Source organism: Lutjanus erythropterus, chromosome 13 (assembly GCF_056507025.1).
Source record: "Lutjanus erythropterus isolate fLutEry1 chromosome 13, fLutEry1.hap2, whole genome shotgun sequence".
Lineage (NCBI taxonomy): Eukaryota > Metazoa > Chordata > Actinopteri > Lutjaniformes > Lutjanidae > Lutjanus > Lutjanus erythropterus.
In genome coordinates, this window is record NC_139329.1 from 34468006 (window position 1) to 34483365 (window position 15360).

A 15360-nucleotide genomic window follows, 5' to 3' on the forward strand; every position below is an offset into this window, starting at 1 on the left:
CAAGGCTGATCTAAATTGTTTTCTCTCCTGTGTTTATGACTTACAGTAAGAACAAATGGAAAAAAAGTTTTTCCAGTATAAATTACTTTTTTCATCTGAAAAAAAGGGGTGACAAAAACTTTAGGCGTGTGTTAGCAAGTTTTGTAACATCTGCCATGTTGTTTTGTCAATAAATGTAATTTAATTGGTGCCAAACTTGGCGACCAAATGAAAGACCTGACATGACAATAACATTTACAGAATTTGCTAAAACACAAAATGATCCTGACAGTTTGCCAAAAGTTTTCTTCACCTGGTTCAGTTGAAAAAAATATCTTGGGAAAACTTTAAATTATTCTGGCAAACCTTTTTTTTTTTTTACCTATTTAGTCAGAAACACGGGAGAGAAAATATTAAAGATCAGTCTGCATTTTGGAACCCTTAATATTTTTTGACCATTATTGCCGGGGTTTAAACAACAAATGGTATCACAGAAAGAATCCAAAAAGACAGTGTAGTAACAGAACAAGTCTTTATTAAACCACTTTTACATACACATGTTCTCTGCAGTCCCAGGCTACAGCATCCCCACAATCAAAAATGCTAAACCATGCCTTCACGAGAGATATACCCCAAGAAATGTTCTCACAACAGTTAAATAAAACAATTAAGTTAAAATAATGTGGCCTTCAGATTAGTGTGCATTTGAAGGACATGAGTTAAAAGTGAAAAAAAAACCCTAAAACAAAAAAAAAAAAATCAAACTGATCTCTGTGCAAAGTCCTAGACTTACAGTATTAAAACTAAAAGGTGACATAAAACAAGATCAGTAACAAAGGTGAGACAGTTAAATGAAAAATTAAACTATACTGTGTGAAACATCGACCCTGACAAGATCACTAAATTAAAACATTTAAAAAAGATGGCAAAGAGATTATTGAAAAAATAACTGGAGGCTCTACAGTTTTAGAGATACAGAAGGATGGATTTGAGGTAATGGTTCTTTAATTAAAAAGATGAAGTGATTTCAACTATTAACACCCTTCTATCTCATAATCTTCCCATTTATCAACAACTGAAGCAACAACAAACAGCTAAAGGTTTAGTGCATCTATATTAGGGACAAGCTTAGAGATCCACCTACATCACTAACGTGGTCATGACGTAGGCAAAAGCATTACCAGGATTGGCTCAATTCACTGGAGTCATTCATTCAGGTCAAACTATTCAGAGAAATATTTACTCAGTGGTAGGTTGGCAGGCTGATAGAGCATTCATTCTCAAATATTTAATTCAAGATTACTTATAAAAACTGTTGCAACAAGAAAATCCACTTCACGACTGATTCTGGATTCGATGGACCCTGGTATGAACTGGAATATTATGTATGGAGGATAGAAACTGCCAAAGCTAAAAGCAAAGAAATAAATGACTCAAAATTAAATAATTATGCCATTAAAATGATAAAAATAAATGTAGGCATCACTTAATTTGTGTAAATTGTGTAAATGACTTTCCCAATTAATTTTCCATTTATTAATTTTTAAATTTAGTTAAGTATTTGTGTATTTATTTCTGTATTATTTTCGCCTTTGAATCTTTGGTCTGAACTGGGCTTAATGGTTGACTGACATGAGAGTGATTGACTAGCCACTGTCAGCTGCCTGGACTGGAAGCTCAGAGCAGAGCTCATTTTCTTTTTTCTTTTTTTTTCTTTTTTTTTAATTTTAAGTGTAGGTTTCCTTATTCAACAAATGTCTCTGCCAGGTATGCTATTGATTCATTATTGATTTATACGCTTTATGGTTTAATTTTAAATATTGATTAATTAATAACAATCAATTTATTTCACATTTTATAAATTAATACCTGCATTTATGCATTTAATGGCATGCTAATTTGAGTCATTTATTTTTTAATTTTGGCAGTCTCAGTTCCCCCTAATTATGCACAAGTTTGCACCATACTGAAATAATCTAGTTGGAATATTTGTACCCACATGTTGGAAAGTGGTCACCATAAAAGATTTTACTGTAAAGATAAACCACGCGCCCCGTGATGTACAGGTAAAACCTTATAATACAGTGCGGCTTCAGGGATCAGTTCTCTTGATGAATCAGTACAAACAACAAAACATGCAAGTCTGAAAAATTTGGCTTCAAATACTCAGAAATACAGACATGATTGTTCCTTTGTTACTATAAAATTGAATGCAGCATTTTGTTGTACAACTGTACAAGACATGGATGTGTGTAAACCGTTTTGGGTCCAATTGTGTAAGTATGCAACAAGCAGCAGTAGTTTATTTTGAAGTCTTAATCAATATGCATTCCTAACTCCCATGTTGTCGTGCTGAATGGGACGGAGATAGAGGCCCTTTTTTCTCGCTCCTGTTTTGTTTTATTTTTATGGTTGTTCACTACTTTGACACGTTTCCAGACCGTAAACATGCGCTGGTACCAGTTACAAGCAGAAATACTTTTCTAGGGTCAACTTCACTGTGACTGTGGGTGGCACCATCGTCACAGTCGAGGCCCTCTCCAGTATTACTGCTCTGAATGAAACATGCACAGGCATCTCAGAATTACACCGCTGATATACTAATAATGTATTTTCCCAGAGGAGGAATATTTACTTGTTCAAGCTAAACTAAAATGATAAAACAAGTAGTTGCACCAGTGGTCCTGGTGAAAGACAAACTGCTGGCTCATATGACAGACATGCTCAGTCCTCAACATGGCGGTACTGTAGTTGTACAAAGCAGTGAGTGGCGGTGTTCTGCACCAGTGTAAACATATCCCCTACCCTGCTTCAGTGCTGATTGAATAGATCATTGTTGGTGTGTGTTGATAACTTTATCTCAGACTGGAAGATAAGAACATACAGCTGGGGGTGCATTAGGGTTAAAAAGATAAAATGTCAAAAACACTGAAGGGCAACCAGTAAAAAATTAATTAGAAATTGTGCATGACCAATATTTTTGAAGTCCATTTGCTTGCTCTCACTGTCATCAGATGATGGAGTTTCGTCAGTTGTTGTGAAGAATTAAGATTTTTTTTTTCTTTCTTTTGAGAAAACAATCTCACGAAGTTTAGTTTATTAACTGAAACAGCAGCTGAATCAGGTGCCTCTCACGTTGAGAACAGCAAACCTCAACAGTAAGAAAAGGAGAACACTGATTGACAGTTAAAGGCTGCACGTCAATTTAAAAAAAAAAAAAAAACAATCAGTGAAATTTAACTTTGTATATTGTGTGCTCTGTCTCTTCTTTGGCAAATGAATTACACTAAAAATACAAGTGTATGGAGGTGGAGAGAGACTATATGACAGTAACTGTACAAAAGTGCATTTACACCAAATGGATAAGGCCTAACGATATTATAATTTGTGTATTATTAAAATTTTTTTATCAGTATTTAATTTTGTAAATATCTCAGCTATCTTGGCTGATAATCACAACACCTCTACTGCTGACCGATCAAAAGTGCTGCTAAATGTTCTCCGTGTAAAAACGTTTAAATAAAAAGAAGGAACAGCTTAGTTGCTAAAGAGGGAAGACGGCATCAGATCAGATCTGAGCACTTTATGAACTTTACACTCGAACTAGACTAAACTAGACTAAAGTTTCATGCGACAATTTAATCACGCGATCTTCACCATCAGGAACCTGAGGAAGATCAGATGATTTGAGCACTTTTTATATTGGGCCTGCTTCAGTGTAATGGACATTTTTACTTTTTACTCTTAGTATGTGTCCTCTGTCCAGCACCTATGAAGAATTTGGGATGTGCACATTGTTTGCTTTTTCTGTAAGTTTTTTTTCTATAAGTTTCTATAAGTTGCACCACTACAGGTAAAAAAAAGACAGTTAAAACCAGTTAAAATCCAGCAGTGACGGATTACTGCTGGATTTTAAAGCTAAAGAACACTGCTGGAGGAGGCACAGCAGTCCACAGGTCAAGTTAGGGTTGGGGGGGGGGGGGGGGGGGCAGCGGGCACAGACGGGCATCGACACACTGTGTCTGAAAGCTCCTTTACTAAACAATCATTGGACTCAATCCATACCGCGGTGTAGACCTCCTTACTGAGTCGACAAACACAGGCAGCAGGAGCTTTCACACACAGCCACAGACTCACGACTACAGGAGGCAGCAGGCTCGGAACATGGTCATCCCCGACTGGGAGGTGATGTGCAGGGAGACGCTCTCGTTGGCCGAGACGAACAGGACGGTGCCCCGCCTCAGCGTGACGTCAGAGAGGGCAGCGGCGGAGGTTGCCGTGGCGTCGCCTTCAATGACCAGGAGGATGCTGGCGCTGTCGAGTGGGGCAACGGTGTACTGCTTCACCGAGGCTGGGACCTGCAGGACGGACGGGACAGAACATGGTGAGAACGTTTCCGAATGTAACTTGATTAGATATTAACAATAATAACAATAACCATCAGATTGTCTACATGTTAGTTTGTGCACAAATGCCTAAATTTTTGTGATGCTTTGTATCTCTTACAAATTGAACTAAAGCACGCTGTCGAAAAATTATCTGAAGTAAGTCTCATTTATAAATGAAGGTTTCCATCATAAAGATACATAAATAAATAAATAAATAATAGATAAATCTGTCCCTCCTGTAGTTAGCTGAGGTTTCCTACCTGTATCCTCATGACGGTGAAGTCTGGCACTGGTGGGTCGTACAGAGACACGCAGGGGTCTGAAGCGTCCTGAACACACGGGAAGATCTTGGAGCTGGCGGGGGCGGGGCTGTAGTTCAGCATTTCACACAGCGTGTTGACGTCGATGTATTTCGGTGTCAGACCGGCCCTCACCGTGTTGTCTGAGCACGCCATACACTCGATACAGTCTGTATGGATGAACAGACAGAGAAGGAGAGCGAGCTTTAAATACGCAGAGTGGGCGGTCGACTCTCCTTCAAATGGAAAAATCAATTCTCAGATACTCTTACAATGATTGTTAAATGCATTATGGGAGCTATTTTGTCTCTTCCGCTCGCCTTGTCTACCTTAGTAGTTAGTGATTTCCCACAATGCCCTTTCAGAACAGGTGTGAAATTACACTCAACTTGATGAATATATGGGTGGACGGGAACAGTGATGGTAAGTAAAAGACTGACGTTTTTCCCCAAGATAAAGGTGAATTTGACAGATCTCATAGCTGCATTGCATTCTGGTCTGTTGAGGCAGATGTTAATGTTGCTTCTCCCTGAATTGAGTTCAGGGAGAAGCACACAGTATGTGTCTCTAAGGGACTGACAGCAGAACTTACCAAACCTAACACAGGCAGCCATCCAAATTATGCATGCTATGATCTTTTTCCACATAGAATACAGTTTTACAAGCTGGTCACAAGCAAGTACAGCAACTCCGAAACCACTTGAGTCCCTTTCCAGACACTAAAAACACTTGACTGAAAGGTCAGTAGCTATCACAGATCGCATTTTTAACATTTTGCAGATGCTTGGAAGGTTAGTAGATTAGAATTACGGCGGAGCTAAAGGGAGAAAAGGACATGAACTCCCTGGAAAGCCTAGTTTGAGACATTTAGGGGGAGCTTTAGAATATCATCCATTTTGTGCCACAAGTTATATTTTATTTTCTGTTCATTGAGGTTCCTGAAATAAATAATAACAGTAAAATTGTGTCAGTGTTGTGTTTAGTCGCTCATTACATTCCTGGTGTAGCTTGTACCTCTGTGCCACAGAGCTCCATTGTTGGCCAAACAGTAATACTGGGTGACACGTTCCTTCATCACCATGAACACACACTGTAGTTTATTTTGACTCAGTCCTACCAACACCACCCTGCTGCAGGCAGCTCTCCCTAGAGCAACGAATGTGTATTCATCTGCAGCTGAAAACAGTCCCTAGTGAATGAACCATTTACTCCTGTTTGAGTAATGTTTGTAAAACCTACAGTATCCAGCTGTTTTGGGGAAACACTGAGCCTTTTTTAAAAAATGAAACATATATTTGTGACCCAATCTTAAAGGTGTTTGTCTTCAGGGTGAACCAGTGAACATGGGGGCTGGACACACTGTTGGTTTTTGGGGGCTGCTGACAATAAGAAAAGGGCAGAATAATGTAATCCTTATCATTTAAAGGGATAGTTCAGATTTTTTGAAGTGGGGTTGTATGAGTTACTTATCCATACAAAGCAGGAGTACGAATGTAGGCCGACCTATGTGTATGCTACATTTAGAGTATTTTCACTGCTTTACCTGACTGTTATACAGCCTTTTCTGACAGGAAACCACAGTTGTATAAGCCAGGTATTACTCTCTCCAAACCAACCCGATTCCTTTGGCAAAAACAGTAATTTTTCCCTGCAGAACACAAGACTTGCAGGTCTACTGCTGCCTAGATTGATTAGTTTGTTTGTGCTATTGTGTGACTCTTCAGTTTCAGATTCACTGAAGTCACACAATAAGACAAACTAATCAATCTAGGAAGCAGTGGATTGGGTTGCTTTGGAGAAAGCAATATTTAGCACTGTCATAAAATACTGTCTAATGGAAAATACTCTAAATATAGCGTACACTGATATTATTCTTTTTTTAGGTGGCTAAAATATGTTTTGCTGCTGATCCTGTCCACAGCAGTACATGACTTAGCTTCTGACAAACTAGGGGTGTGCTGACCGCCATCTACTGTAGGTAATACAGAGTCTGGATAAGTACCTTATACAACCCCACTTCAGAAAATCCAAACTACCCCTTTAATACTTAATCTGTTGCCTCTCTCACACAGGAGCACTGAAGGGATGCTAGAGTGTAAAGAAGTATAGGAATTCAGGCCCACGAATATAAACAAAAAAAACATCTGACCTCCGTAAAGGTAAGCGTGCGGCTCGTTGGCTCCCAGGAACATGGCCTGGCCTGGTTCCAGGACTATGTGGTTGAGGAAGTAGATGGAGAAGCAGCCGATGTCTCCGGGGTACTGGGAGTGGAGACGGAGCAGCAGGTCACCGTTGCTGCTTGACGTGTCCTTCCCTGCTGCGCCTGCATGGATCAGAAACATCCACGAGTGTGATCATGTCAGTAAAATATGTTTCCAAAGTGCTGAACAACTGACCTGTTCTTTACTGTAGGATTAGAAAATGTCTGATTTTGGTGCCTCCTGGTGGTAGTATCAAAGAAAGACAGTGCCAGACAGAAATGGGCCACTGAGATTAATGGGCTACAGCAGCACATGCAGCAGACTGCACCCATTTAACCATGAGGATTAATAATCACAAAAGAAATCATCACATAGTGGCTTTAATTCAATTAATATTTTGATTCGTATGTTTGATTATTTGACCGCTGAGAATGCTAACTAGAGCTGCAACAATTAGTCGATTAATCGATTAGCCAACTGAAAGAAACTTAGTTGCCACTTATTTTAATAAGCAGATGAATAATATTTGTTTTTTGGATTGTTTGGTGGACAAAAGAAGCAACCTGAAGACATCAGTTTAGCCTCTAGGAAATTGTAATGTACATTTTTCACTTTTTTTGACATTTTATATATATTCTATAACCTTAAATTATTAATCAATTAATCATTAATGATTTCAAGATTAATTGAGAATAAAAATAATAGTTAGTTGCAGCCCTGACACTGGCTTTCTTCTTTTAATTTTTTTTGTGTTACATGATTTTTTTAAACTTGTGGTTATCTCTCTTTCTAAAACCCTTGCATCAGATTCCAGATTATTGACTATAATCAAATGAAAGCTTGTTTCTACATATTGAGCAATCCTCTCATGGTCAAATAAAGAGCAAGCAACAAAAAGCACAGCCTGCACGTCTACACACATGCAGTGTTTTGACTCTCAGCAGCTGACCGGTAAATGCTTCATGACAAAACAGCTGAAATAAAAGCAGGACTTTTGCATTTGTTTTCTGCTGTTGGGAGCCCCACCCCTCAGCCTCCTCACCCTCTTCAGTGACTCTCTTGACCAGCATGTTGAGCTGATCTACGAACACCTTCTTCTCACAGTTCATCATCCTGGTGAAGCACTTCTTCAGCACCTGGCTCGTCTGAGCTGCATCTCCCATGCTGCCTTGCAGCTCCTCGGCTGCCTCGTTTCCCACCAGAGCACGAAACTCCGGAACAGCTGATGAATACACAAACACATACAAAAGATATGAATTTATAAACTTCAAGTAAATTATATAACATACAGTATATATGTTGGGTCTGACACAAGCATATTTTTCATTCCTTTCTCCAGTGACAGCATAATCAATCCAAAACCCTCTAATGACCCTCTAATGGGACTTTGGGACTCACATTTAAGGAATCCCAGGATCTCCTCCACTGTTCTGAAGCCACAGAGGCCCTGGAAGCGGGTGAGAGCGATGGCCATCTCCGGCTTGTGGTTGTTGTCAGGATAGTGCTCCGGAAACTGAGCGTGGAGACGAGCAGCTAACTCCTGACCAAACCATAATGACACAAAAGGAAGAGGGTCAAAGACAGTATGCGAAAAAATAAAAAAAATAGCAGGTAAGTTGTTCATCCTAAAACCATTAAAACGTAGGTGAGACTTTATGGTTCACATTTTGATCAGCTGTATTCAAACATAGAAAAACTTTTAAAAAAATCCTTGCTAAATGATTTCCCAATACAGAATGACTCATGAACAGCGTGTGTGTGTAGGCGTCTATGTGTGTGTTTGTGTGTACTCACTCTGTTGGGGTGGGCCTGTATGGACAGGGCTGTATTGATAGAGAGGACTTTGAAGAGGAAGGGCAGCTGTCCCTGGAAGGTGTCTTTGACCTTGGAGCCCAGGCAGGCGGGGAAGTGGGCGATCCACTGGCCCAGCGTGGTCTGTGCGATCCTGTTGTCTTTAATCTGGGCATCGCCTTTCGGGTGGGCACCCATCCACAACTGAGAGAGACAGCAGAGATGACGTCAACATTGTCCAAATGCTCTTAATATTAGTGGGACGAAGCAGGAGCAGACTAAAGGCTGCAGAAGTGCGTTAGCGACTGGAAGGTTAATTCGTCAAAATCCTGATAACTCACTAATAAAAGTGAGAAAGTGAACACTTTCCCTTCAACAACATGAACCAACAATAACAGCTGCTGAATCCCAATTTAAACTATGATGAATCCCACAATAAATAAAACTCGAAAAAAGGAAGATGTGTCACGTCAGTTGCTTCCCTCCTTTATCCTCCGTTCACAAGCTTCCTGAAGGAGTCATAGTTGTTCCTCAGCCTTCTGAGAGAAAGGCCTGATATCAAACACTTTTAACCAATTAATCTAATGCTGTAATCCACAGTGATTTACACGCAGCGAGAAAGGAGGAATCCTAACCATCTCACCCTGTAAATCACCCTGGATAAGAGGGTTACTCTAATGACTTAAATGTAAATGAAGGAGACTGTCTCTCAAGGACACTGGACACACAGTGTTGCTGGACAAACACAGACTGCAGCCTTGAGGCTCAACCCTGTAACCTCACCCCAGTGTTCATCAATATTTTATTGTGACTTTAAAATGATCGTATTTAAAAATAGATGATCATACATACAGAAACAACGTGGGAAGGGGCCAGGATACTGAATACTGAATGGCTAAACTTGTCCATGTGCAGAAGCTCTATTATCTGAACAAGAGCGCAATCATTTATCACTTTAAACGAACAGAATCAATCGCAGCCCATCACCTTCTGTTCCTACCTGTCAAAATAAAAGCCCCAGACTGTGTGACTGCTCTACCAGCTGCTTGATCAGTACGGCGTTGATGTGACTGTTTGCTCTCAGACAGTCTCATTGCGGGTTTATGGATGTGTTAAAATGATTCAGCATTTTTTGGAATTATTGATCGTATATCGCACAGTTAACATTATGGTGTAAATACAATACTTGCTGGCTGGCTAGATTATTTCTGTGCTTTCAATCTCAAGGAAAGTCCCACTGTGTTAACATACCGCTGCTTTTTGAGTAAATTCTGTCATTTTGCACAAATATGTTTAATTGTCAATTTTTAAATGGGGTAAAGTGGATCTTCCTATCCAGAGAAAAATGGCTTAAGATAGTAGAGGAAATCTACATAATGGAAAAGCTGACAGCTCGCCTGAGATTACAAGAAAACACAGATGAAAGAAAAGGGGGTTAAGTGGTTCTTCAGAACCGAAAACTGCGACAAAGACTACAGAAAAGCCAACAGATTTGGTTGATGAAACTGAATGAATCAATCAAAAGCAAAAGTAAAATCTAATCAATAAAAACACCAGAATGCAACTGAACAAATGTATAGACAAGGATCATGATAATTTCTCAAATAATAATAGTATAAGTGTTAGATATTTCGTAGATGTGCTGTACTATAGGCCACGAACGTGTACGTGTATTGTGGGATTAAACATCCATGCCGCCCTCTGACTATTGGCATGACAGCTCATATGCTGTGGCATGTGACAATACGTGTCCTGCGGTCCGTGAAAATGTCACCGCTGCCATAACTTGAACTAATAACCTTCATGACAGACAAACCCTGCAGAGCTGCTGTAGCTAAATAAGGAAAGACTCATGAAAGGCATGGAGAGAAGAACAAGGCTCTCTGCCAAAACACCAAAGAACAACATGATGTACTGAGACAGACAGTGAGCTCTGTAGAGCAAAATCTTTAAGATCCTGTAATGCCGGCAATGAGTATTTCCATCTGTGTGATTATCCCAAGTAACAGGTAATGTCTATGAAATGTCCTACAATTTAATATAAACTAGTTATAATCAGTTTTTTTCTCCACAAAAAACAAGTTTTCAGTTCTGTTCTAGTGTTAAAAATACCCTAAATTAAACTGCATTAACTGACCTAGAACTGTTTTCTGCAATAAAATGAAAGCTACAGATAAAAAACACAAGCTAGTTCAGATATATCCGGACGAACTTTGACAAATCTCGTGTCTCTGTTTTCTAGTCTCAAGGAATAATATTTATTTTTAAAAAATCTGGGATTTCACTGTTGAAGTGTGGGTTCTTCTTCCTTTCCACCTCATTTTTGTCTATTTTAAAACACTGCACCCATACTGATAAAACTTACGAGGATTACAAATTCTTTCTCACTTGACTGGTGCTTGCATCATTTCTGGAGGAACTTCACTTTAAATTACAAAATCATTTTATTACAGCAAACAATCTCTATTTAAAAACATGTTCATGCATTTTATATATACACTTGTTTGTCCATTATATCTTAGCACAATAATAGATCCTAACCTTAATTTTAAAGAACATGTCAAAAAAAAAAAAAAGACAGAAAACATTAATTACAAATTTTAGACAAAAATCTGACTTTCTGTGGATGCAGCCAATATAATTATGCCTGCAATGATCCTTTCCCACATGTATTACATGCTGGGGGCAGTAAAAATAAACCTTAAAAATTCTGGGTAAGAAGCCAGTTAAATGTATCATCACTGTGGGATAGAGAAACATCATCTTCTGAGCTTTGGAAAGTTTAGACTTTTCTCAAAATGTGTCTTGTGTGTAAAATTTTGAGTGGTTCAGCCCCTCCTCCATTATATGACTGTTTATATTATGACAAAGAACTCTGTAAAATCCACAAGAGATTGTTCTATTCCCTTTCGTCACACTGCCTTTGGAGAGTCCACATCTCAGTGGAACGTCTAACCAGACAACATGAAGACTTTCATTCTATCAGTATCCTTAAAAATCTGTCAAGAGCTACTCAACTCTTAAACCACTGACTGTATTTTATTTGTTTTGCTTGGTATATAAATATCTTTGCCGTAAGTCTGACATAACCATGGTGCTGACGTGGAGTGTGTGTGTGTGAGTGACATACTCCTGCGTGTAACTTGTATTATGTGTTTTGTCTTGTTTGTCAAGTCTTTCAGGTCTGTCTAGTGCTGTGCTGTTCTGTCACTGTTGGACTTGCGACCTGCCATGAGAATTATCCTCAGAATAACTGCATCAAATGGTAACATTTATGTTTTATATTGTACATGGTTCTGTACAAATCTACTGGAAAAAGTGTGGAATTTTCCCTTAAATGTCTTGCCCAGAACCAGTCTAATGATTTGAACCAGTGCCTCCCCAGTAAAAGCCCTTACCTCAGCATAAGGCTTGCCCTCGTCTATGACAGCCAGCGGGTCTCCACCAACCACCAGTTTGGCCACCTCGCTGTCCACACCAACTTTCCCCCACGCATAATTCTGCACGGCACAGGTCAACGGAAACACTGAGGAGAGACCAGATTTAGCATGTGAATTTTTAAAACAAAGAGGGACAACAGAACTCCTGAATCCAGAATATACCATGGCCAGAGGATATATGTTTTTATAGGTCACACTATTCTTGTGAACGTGATATCTCGGGAACTCTTTGCAGGAATTTCTTCAAGTTTGGCACAAATGTTCACTTGCACTCGAGGATGAACTGATAAGATTTTGGTGGTCAAAGGTCACTGTGACCTCACAAAACATGTGTTTGGTCATAACTCAGGAATTCATAGGGAAATTATGACAACAAATGTCTAACAGCATACTTTTACTGCTGGACGGAAACTACTTAAATGGAATTGGTTACATATAATTAAATTACAAAATAAACAATTCTGATTCTATTATAGTTAATGACGGAAAAACGTAATTAAATTACAGTTACTACTCAAAATGTTGAGGATTACAAAAGGGTTACATCAAAATATTATTCTTTTCTAATTGTGAAAATTACTAAAGTGGAGAAAAAATAAAAAGGTTCATCGTGTTACACATTTAAATTCCGAACTTTACAGTAGGGTTGAATGATTTTGAGAAAATATCTAATTGCAATTGTTTTGACTGATTTTGCAATTGAGATATGAGTTGAAATATTAAAGGGAATGATAACTATTAGATTATTATTCTAAATTTAAAAAAAGTCAAATAATTCTGATGGTTTTTGCAGGGATCTGTACTGAATAAAGATTTTTTTTTAACTCTGCAGAGTATGATAATGATGAAAATTATATTTTAACACACATTTTGCCTGAACAAATATTTTGATAAAATTTCAATGAATTGTTCGGCTCTACTTTACAGGTCAGAAATAGAACATGTAAATGTCAGTTTCCTTTGAAACTTTTTCAAATTTGGCCCTTCTAACAAAGTAACCGAATAAGCCTGTATATACATACACATAAATGCAGCAGTAATATTAATTCAAAAACATCATATATAATAATGAAACACTGCCAGGAACTACGTACAAGTTGCTGATACGTGCTGATACTTGTGGTTTTGAATTCTGGAGGTTTACTCGTGGTGGAGTATTCTCAGTGTGGTATTAGTACTTTTACGTAAATAAAGGATTTAAATACTTCCACCAATGTAAGAGACAAGAAAACAGAAAACTGCATACAGTCTAGATTCTAATAACCTGCACGACCGGCTGTGTAGCTCATTAAACTGTGGCATGTTTTGTCAGGGAGAAATAATCATACACACAGTGCCTGGATATACCCTCATTAAAAAAACAGTGAAACCGGGGGGGGCAGATTCCGCCGGGGATACGTTATTTGGCAGAACACCGGCCAGCTGACGATGCAACGTTCATTGATAGAAACACACACAGTAAGCAGGTTTACATTTGCGAGGGACTGAGTCCGTTCCCCGCTTTAAATAAAATGTAAAGGTTGAGTATGGCTGTAAACATTGCATATGTGCTCAGAAGGCCATGCTACGTGTTATTTCACTGTAGTGGCCACGGTGCTGCTTTAAAACAGTATCCGCTTTCCATTAAACAAACAAAACGCCGGCTGAAATAATGATGTGGCTGCTCAACAACGACCTCTTTTCCTCAGTCTCGTCGTATCTAATACATATGTAAGGTATCATGTAGCTAATGTAAATAAACCGTCGCACCATCAGCTAGCTAAATGTTTATCGAAAAAACAGATGATTTGAAACAGTTAAGAATGAGAAAATCCCACTCACCTCTTACTTCCTCCATGGCTGCAACGTCGGCTGTCAGGTTGTTGTGTGAAGAAGGGAACCCCAGACTCGTGGAAGATCTCGCGAGAGTGATACCGTCAAATCAAATCATGACCGTTTTTTAACCCTGTGTGAGTGTTTTCTCTCCCTAAACCTACCCAGATTCTAACGACAGCGTTGTCGCGCCAGAGAACACGAACGGTTTGTTCAAAGTGCACAATGAAGAAACACTGCGTATAAATCTCACGAGAGTTTCGCAAAACAAGTGTTGCCTTCTACTCACGACCGGCGGTGGTCAGACCTTGTGACGTCACGACTCGACCAAAAGCTTCATTTAATTTTTTCCCCTTCAGTTTGATATAAGAATATTACTATAATAATGCAAAAGGAAAAAAACGAAATAGAAAACAAACAAAAAAACATAAATTAAATAAATTTTGATCCTTTTACTTGCAAAAATATTTTTTGTTGTTTTCTTAAACCAAGTTAGTGAATATTTATAGTTTTTCCATTTACATTATTGAATGTGATATTTACCTATAATTATGATAACATTTGTCATAATATATATTTCTTCAGAGAGGTGATCTCTATTAGAATTTACTGTGCACAAAATAGTGTGTCATTTTTTTTCACCCTAATTCTCAACCAGTTATAGAAGTTCTGCCAAAATTGTATTGAAATTGGACAAGAATAGAGGAAGTGTTCAATATGTAAACAACAGGGATCAACTTCAACCCATATCTCTTTCTTAGCATTCTTGCTGCTGGATAATATTTATTGATCATTCTAGACAGTACTTCTTTAGCCATTGGAGGAATAATTCTTTTTAAATATTTTTAATATTTTTCTTCAATTGCTCTGTACATTTGAAGAGAGCGCTTTGGTATCATTTTCACCATAAATGGTACTATTTTACAAATGTAGCTATATTCTTTTAAAGAACACTGTAGATTGCATTTTTTCATTAAAGGTAATTGTAAGAAGTAGCAATCATCCCTTAAATCAGTAACTAATTTTTTTTTTATTTGTTTGTTTAATTTTGATTGATTAAGGCTCTCCTGTTAATTGTAATTGTTTTGTTGTGCCACAAGGTGGAGCTATGTGAAGTAAAATTAGGGGTCGTATAATCATGAAATATTTGTCTATGAAATTCTGATAACTTCAGAGGCAGTTTAACAATACAAACAAAGTGATTGTTTTTATTGTTTTTTTTTTTTTGTTTGTTTGTTTGTTTGTTTTTAAAGATAGTATGTTCAGTTTCTCCCTAGAAAATGTATATTATACTGTCGGTATTTTTTTGATATCTTGGAGTGCAACATACCAAAAAGTGGCATTAATTGACCAATTTAGATATACCCTCAGTTTTGAACGATGGGTTCTCTCATAAGCTAATGATTTAAGGATTTTTTTTTTATATTCTCAATTTAATAAATATTGCACA

The 15360-nt window shown here is 38.2% G+C and overlaps 1 protein-coding gene across 1 annotated transcript; it reads right to left on the bottom strand.

The window, feature by feature from the left end:
• Positions 1–3824: 3824 nt before the first annotated feature.
• Positions 3825–14056, bottom strand: mpi (mannose phosphate isomerase). Its single transcript, XM_084734140.1, has 8 exons — positions 13920–14056; positions 12057–12184; positions 8662–8862; positions 8266–8407; positions 7910–8089; positions 6816–6989; positions 4628–4836; positions 3825–4337 (listed from the first exon to the last, which is right to left on the bottom strand). The coding sequence occupies exons 1-8, from the start codon at positions 13933–13935 to the stop codon at positions 4119–4121; spliced, it is 1269 nt and encodes a 422-aa protein (XP_084590266.1). The 5' UTR covers positions 13936–14056; the 3' UTR covers positions 3825–4118.
• Positions 14057–15360: the final 1304 nt, after the last annotated feature.

Excerpts from the sequence above, each read along its gene's own strand:
- mpi (XM_084734140.1), bottom strand. Across the intron at positions 8,090-8,265 it reads GATCCTGGGATTCCTTAAAT|CTGTTCCGGAGTTTCGTGCT; the intron begins GTGAGTCCCAAA and ends TGTATTCATCAG. Across the intron at positions 6,990-7,909 it reads CAAGAGAGTCACTGAAGAGG|GCGCAGCAGGGAAGGACACG; the intron begins GTGAGGAGGCTG and ends TGATCCATGCAG.